This window comes from Monopterus albus, unplaced genomic scaffold (genome assembly GCF_001952655.1).
Source record: "Monopterus albus unplaced genomic scaffold, M_albus_1.0 scaffold103.1, whole genome shotgun sequence".
Lineage (NCBI taxonomy): Eukaryota > Metazoa > Chordata > Actinopteri > Synbranchiformes > Synbranchidae > Monopterus > Monopterus albus.
The window spans coordinates 1,933,968-1,940,707 of NW_018127983.1; the positions used below are offsets into that span (position 1 = coordinate 1,933,968).

Genomic DNA, 6,740 nt, shown 5'->3' on the forward strand with positions numbered 1-6,740 from the left:
GGGGTAAGACAAGGTAGTCTGTTGTCCCTGATTTTGTTCAACTTTTATATGAATGGTCTCTCTAAGGAGCTAAATATGTGTAAAACAGGATGTATGGTTGGAGGTATAATAGTGACTCACTTAATGTATGCAGATGATCTGGTGATGTTTAGTCCCCGCTCAGCAGGTCTTCAGCAACTCCTGAATGTATGTTCTCTGTTTGGGGAGCTTCACGATGTCAAGTACAGTTCTACTAAAAGTGTTATGATATGCCGCACAAAATAGGACAGGTCCCTTGCATTCCCTTCTTTTAAGCTATCTGGTAACATTTTAACTGTGTGTAATAAAGTTAAATTTTTGGGTCATGTTATAAATGATTGTTTGTCTGATGTATCGGCAGTGCCACATGTTGTATGCACAAGCAAATGTGTTGGTTCAGAAATTTGGTTCGTGCTCAGATGGAGTAAAATTGACTTTGTTTAGAGTGTACGGTACCTCCCTGTACATTGCACATCTATGGTCTAATTATAAAAAAGACAGACTTAGGAAACTGACAGTGGCCTATAATGACGCCTTGAGGTTAGTATTGAAAAGGCCTAGATAGATGAGTGCCAGTGAATTGTTTGTGTCATCTCCGATCAGTACACTATCTGCTGTTTTAAGAAATTTGATGTATAAATTTATTTGTCGTTTGAATAGTTCTGGAAACAACATAGTTTTATTGCTGACTAATATTGCATATAGTGACATGCGATATACTTCAGTACTTTGGAAACACTGGTATACCTGCCTTTTAAAAGGGTAGTTTGATTGTTCTTGTTGTTTTTTATTGTTATTTATAGCTGATTGTTTTATTGGGTTTTTTTTTTTTTTAGCATTTATACATCTAGACCTTGAGTCTGTAATAAAGTATCTGTCTATCTATACTTGTGTTTATGAAGCTCAAAATGTTTCAGTTTTTGGTGAAATTGTCATAAATGTATAAATTCAGTTATATGCTTATTATTGAGTTTGTAGTTAACGTTGGTGTTGTACTGGACTACATTATATTTAGTGTTCTGACCCTCTCATGTATGTAGCTGGGGAGGACAAAAATAGTTACGGTCAACTGATTGTATGTAAACTTCTGACCCGCTAGAATTGTGATATAGTGAATTATAGGTGAAAAAATCTGTAAACAGCTGTTGGAAAAATTGTCATGCATAAAGTACATGTCCTAACCGACTTGCCAAAATGAGAGTTTGTTAACGTGATGTCTGTGGAGTGGTAAAAAAAAGAAAAATCTGTTTTAATGGCTTCAACCTAACTGTATGTAAACTTCTCACTTCAACTGTGTATAAAATCAGAATATCTGGAACTAATTGAAATAGTTTTATGTAAGTTAACATGAGGCTAGAGCTGAATAGGTGGTCTGTGTTCATTCATCTCAAACACTTAATTTCATTGATGAACAAACTAGTTGTTTAACTATAGAACAGTTTTTATTATTAAGGTCATTTTGGATGTTGATGTTATTCAGTGTGTCCTTGTTAATCTTTTGTGTTTTCTTTTTAAGACCACCTGTGCCAGTGCAGTTCCAGTATTTCCTGCCAACCTACTCCTCGGGGTACCCCCTGCCCCTGACACAGACTTACACCCCCATCAGCAGCTCTGTATCTACTATTCGCCAGTATCCTGGTGAGCATACTGACCAATGTTGGTTTACTTGCAGTCACTGCTAACTTTTAATTACTGGTGTATAGTCAGGCATGGGAATTCCCCAGTGAGCTTTCAGCATGTCAGTTTAAATCCATTCATCCATTACAACATCCATCCAGCAATTGAAAAAAGTGGTCATATGCCATTTGTTGTTGTTATATCAGCCTCATTTTTAAACCAAATAAAATGTGTCCACTCTCCATACCATGCAAGAAAAAGATATTGTTCATATTAAAATTTGTAATACTTGAAGTATGCCTGTATTTTAGGCATTAATGAGGTGGGAGAGTTTTCAAATTGCTTTGTTATATGTTGTAAAACCATTAAGAGGACAAAATAAAGGTCATTTCAGCTGTTAACTGAGGCAGGACAAAAATTCAGCTAGATTTGATGAAAACCCAGGAGCTATGCCTATGCAGCCTCTATACCCCCAGCAGCCCCAACCCCTCAACAGCACAGTTGGAGAAATGAATGCTAAATGCACAGTATAACATAAAACTAATTTGACCAATATCAATTACAAAGCACCAGAAACATGTTAGCTGTAATAATGCAACAATTTATCATTGTTCTTCATCTTCATTCATTAATAGGACAAGAAAATAAATTTTATTTTCCCTCTCAACAAGTCACTCCTCAAGCCCCAAGTTCAGCACTGCCCACCCAGCCTGGAGTAGGCGTGGCCACTACTGTCCATCTAAACCACATGCAGCTCATGGCAGTGGATCGGATTGGTCTACCCTCTGCACAAATCAGCACCCAAGGGATCCAGCCAGCGCCAATTGCTGCGCAGGGTATCCAGCCTACACCGATAGGAGTGCAGGGCCTGCACACATCTGCATCAATCACCACACAGGGAATACAGCAGGCACCTATAGTCACTCAGCAGCAGCAGCAGCAACAACCTCAGTCTGAAGCTAAACCTGGTAATTACTGTATTAACTCTGTCTAATGGTGTTGATGAGTATTTGACGAAGTTGTTGTCTTTTAGTAATGAATGTTTTCTTTAATTCAGGTGTTGTTTTAGCTGATGGCTTTGTAGCTAGCCCCATCAGCAGCACATTTACCACCCAGCCAGTAGCCACCATGGTGCAGGCACATGCCCAGGGAGGAGCTCCCACTCTCGTCTCTTCCCCTAGACCCAGCATCCTGCGCAAGAAGCCCGCTAATGAAGGGTGAGTATAACACCATTATGTGAGACAGGGGGCCTTGAGCAAGGATGTTTTTACATTTTTATCCTAAACCTCTTATCATTTTCTGTGAGGTTTGCTTGTTTTAACACAAAGTTGGAAACTAAAATGCATCTTTCTAAAGTCAAGTGATCCATGACACGCTATAACATGGCCGTTCGGGGAGACAGGCAAGAGAACATTATACTATATGTGGTGCCTAAGAACAGAGCTGCTCATCCAAGTACCGTACTTTCTGGACTATAAGCTGCTACTTTTGTCGCTTCATGCCCACACCCTCATCATGGACAAGACATGACGAAATGCATATGATACTGCTTCAAGTTATAGGCGATCGATCTGGCTGTCGAAATATCTCATGTTACAACGTGGACACCTGCAGCTATGTACAGCATGTTTTTTCGTCTTACATTTAGTGGGTACGGCTTATAGTCAGGAAATTACGGTAGTTTCAGGTCTTCTTTGAGTGGAACCTACACTGCACAGTTGAATATGAAAAATGTGTGATATTTCTAACGAATGTCTGTGAATATCACTCTGTGGTAAACTTAACCCTTACCTGATTTTTAAACCAAAGCATGGCCCTTAATTAGACCTGACACAGACTCTGTTTAGGCTGCTCTCTGCTCAAATGTATAGCTTTATGTTGAAGGCTAGCGTTGTCAGTGGCACATAGTCAATTTATATTGACTGTCAGCATTAGAGTCCACAAATAGTTCCAATATGATAAACATGCTACCTTTTAACAAACCAGCTTGGCCTGTTTTTGCATGTTTCAGTTGTGTTCGTAAGAACCTGATCCCTGCCCAACCCAGCGAAACCAGCAGTGGCAGAATTGAGAGTGGTGTGAGAGGAGCAGGATCCCCCCGACCTGCAGGGTAAGCTTCTGCCACATCCATGTTCACATCCTGTGTGACTTCTGAGTCTATAACCTGACACTTTTGATTTGTCTGTCAGTGTGAAACCCAAAGCTGAGGTGCACATGGCAGTGGCCCCTCCTGTCATGGCTACAGTGGAAGCACTACCTTCTCAGGGAGGAGAGCAGCAGGCTGTGTCCTCTAATGCCCAGCACCTTGCACAAGCCATCTCCACCGTGCTCGCCACACCAGGGCCTGTACCTCCCTCCCAACCCTCCACTGTCCTCTCGGCGCTGCCTGCAGCCATGGCTGTAACTCCCCCCTGCCAGCTCTGCCTGTCCAGATGTGAAAATCAAACAGGAAGCAGAGCCCGTGGACAACTCCCAGCCAGGTGAGGAGTCTGCCACATATCATCAGTGATGTGGTGTGGGACATAATTCTATGCATGAATGAATGTATAGGAATGGAAATATACACACAAGCTAATCATCTGTACATCTGTTCCCCCTCAGACCCCAATGCAAACATGTCATCAGCCCCAGTTCTCACAACCCAGGCATCCACCCTGAACACTCCTGCCACAGGTGATCTAATCCCTGGGGCTTCACCGAGGAAGAAGCCTCGCAAGCAGCAGCATGTTATTTCAACAGAGGAGAGTGAGATGGTGGAGACCAACAGCACAGATGAAGAAAAGGCCCCAGGCAGGCCCATCACTGGCAGGGCTGAGAGGCGGGAATCTCCCCCAAGGGAATATGTTGGTATGTCATGCCGTCCACTGGTTATTGTGATTTTTAATGGGGTGCTATTTGCACTATCAAACATTTATTGTTATTTATTTTTCTCTCTCAGATGAAGAAGGAGTACGTTATGTGCCAGTCAGGCCTCGGCCCCCTGTTACCCTTTTGCGGCACTACCGCAACCCCTGGAAGGCTGCCTACCACCACTTCCAGAGGTACAGCGACATCCGTGTCAAAGGTTAGTAGCTTCTTACAGACAGACAGAATCACCTGTTGTTCATAGTTTGTATGTACAATAAAGGTTTTACTCAGCTAATGAAAATGAATGATCACACGTCTTCTATGAAATTGTTTGTTCCTCTCAGAGGAGAAGAAGGGCACATTGCAGGATATGGCCAGTCAGCGAGGAGTGGCATGCAGAGCACAAGGCTGGAAAATTCATCTGTGTGCTGCACAGCTCAGGCAGCTGGTGAGTGCTGGCCCCAGACCTGCAAAAATATCAGACATTGGTTTTGTTCACCTCTTTGGTTCACTCTGGAGTAGAGAGACATTTCATATTGGTCCAAGTATCATTTATTTGGCTACAGTAAGAATGCAGTAATATAGAGTACAATATAGGGCATTATTCTAGCATGCAATCAGTCAAGCAACCAGAAATAGTTTCACAAGAATTCTTTGTAACAGGAGGCAATAGTGACCTGCAGTTAAAGCAATAGTGTAACTTATTACATTTTGTTAAAACATTTACTGGTTAAAAACCATCACTGACATTTGTAATCATACCAGCTCTATTAGGCCAACATAACGACACTTCTTCCTCATTCACTGCAGACAGAAAATCATTCTTGGGCAGTGTCTTATATTTTTGTGTGCTTGTTACTTGATCTCTAGTCGAGTTTAGAGCATGATGTGTACAGCCGCCTCTCTACCCTTCAAGAAGGCCTGATTCCAAAGAAGCGAGCAGGTGCAGATGATGACCTTCACCGAATCAATGAGCTTATACAGGTAAAGGTGGTACAGGGTTGCAGTATGTTTCTCTGTTCAGACATCTAAAAATAGTGAATATGAATAATGAACAGGTGCAAAAGCTTAGTTTACTGACATCATAAACATTGTTTATTGGCCCCAAACAAGCTAGTCCACCTTTACAACAGATTTCCAGAATCTTAAGGTGGATCTGTAATATTCTCCGGTGACCTTCTATACCAGCAGTTAAAGAGCACCAGCTTGGCTTGATTTTCAGGTGACAACAAAGGAAAATAAGGCTACTAAGTTTAGCTACAGCTTGCAGTGCACAGTTTCTCCTCTGTTGGCTGTCGTCGTACAATAGTTTATTTTGTCACAATCATTTAATGAGGCTGAGGAGGTGTACTGATATGTGGTGAATGTTTTGTGTGTTTGTCCTCAGGGTAACATGCAGCGCTGTAAACTGGTGATGGACCAGGTGACTGAGGCCAGAGACACCATGATGAAAGTGCTTGACCACAAAGAGAAAGTGCTGAAGCTGCTTAACATGAATGGCGCCGTCAAGAAGTCCTCCAAATTGAAGCGTAAAGAACGGGCATAAACTGGACCTTCTCTTCTGTTAAGAACCACCGCCTCCACTTCTTTGATGCGGCTGAAGGAGCTGCTGGGATTCTGGTGCTATGATTTGCTAAATACAATCACACGCACCCTCCCTACCCTCCCTATCTGCCAGACAGTGGACAGAGAGAATTGACAGGAGGCAGAAAAGCAGAAAAGTCCCTGGGAACAGGTTCTCTTTAAAAAGACAGCGCACATATTGAGCGTGGAGCATTGTAGGCATTAGAGTGGCCAACTGGATGGCCCTGTTTTTTTGTTTTTTTGTTGTTGTTGTTGTTTTTTTGAAGACCCCAGAGACCATTTTTACTAAGTTTCTGTCATTTCCTTCAAGACAAAACTGGCAGGTGTAGTAAATCTATTTAAGTGAAAGTATTTCAGTCAAAGTGAATGACCTGAGTTATCACATGGAGTTAAATCAAAATCAAAATACAGTCTAATCTCAGTTGTGCTGTTTCCATGAATCTGTGCCTTCATTTTGCCAGTGTACATGGTCACGTATGTGACAGCAGTTCCACATGCTATCAATATGTTCTTAAAATATCGTTCAAACACAAGGGGCAGGTCAGTTTCACTGCTTCCCTTTGTTTCTCCAAATATCATATGCCTGCAATTTTTCAGTTGATTTATTCAAGTAGTATGGGTATGGATCAACCACACGTTTAGGTGTAATCTAAAAGATAATGGAAAAGTTATGT

General features: G+C 41.8%; 1 protein-coding gene across 1 annotated transcript in view; it reads left to right on the plus strand.

Moving 5' to 3' along the window:
- Positions 1-6,734, plus strand: part of sap130a (Sin3A-associated protein a) — an 18,224-nt gene extending 11,490 nt beyond the window's left edge. Inside the window, 11 exon segments of the mRNA XM_020610071.1 lie at positions 1,535-1,656; positions 2,307-2,603; positions 2,693-2,852; positions 3,647-3,745; positions 3,825-4,047; positions 4,049-4,115; positions 4,237-4,482; positions 4,574-4,699; positions 4,827-4,930; positions 5,353-5,466; positions 5,870-6,734. Coding sequence (XP_020465727.1) covers positions 1,535-1,656; positions 2,307-2,603; positions 2,693-2,852; positions 3,647-3,745; positions 3,825-4,047; positions 4,049-4,115; positions 4,237-4,482; positions 4,574-4,699; positions 4,827-4,930; positions 5,353-5,466; positions 5,870-6,028 — 1,717 coding nt within the window. The 3' untranslated portion in view covers positions 6,029-6,734.
- Positions 6,735-6,740: the final 6 nt, after the last annotated feature.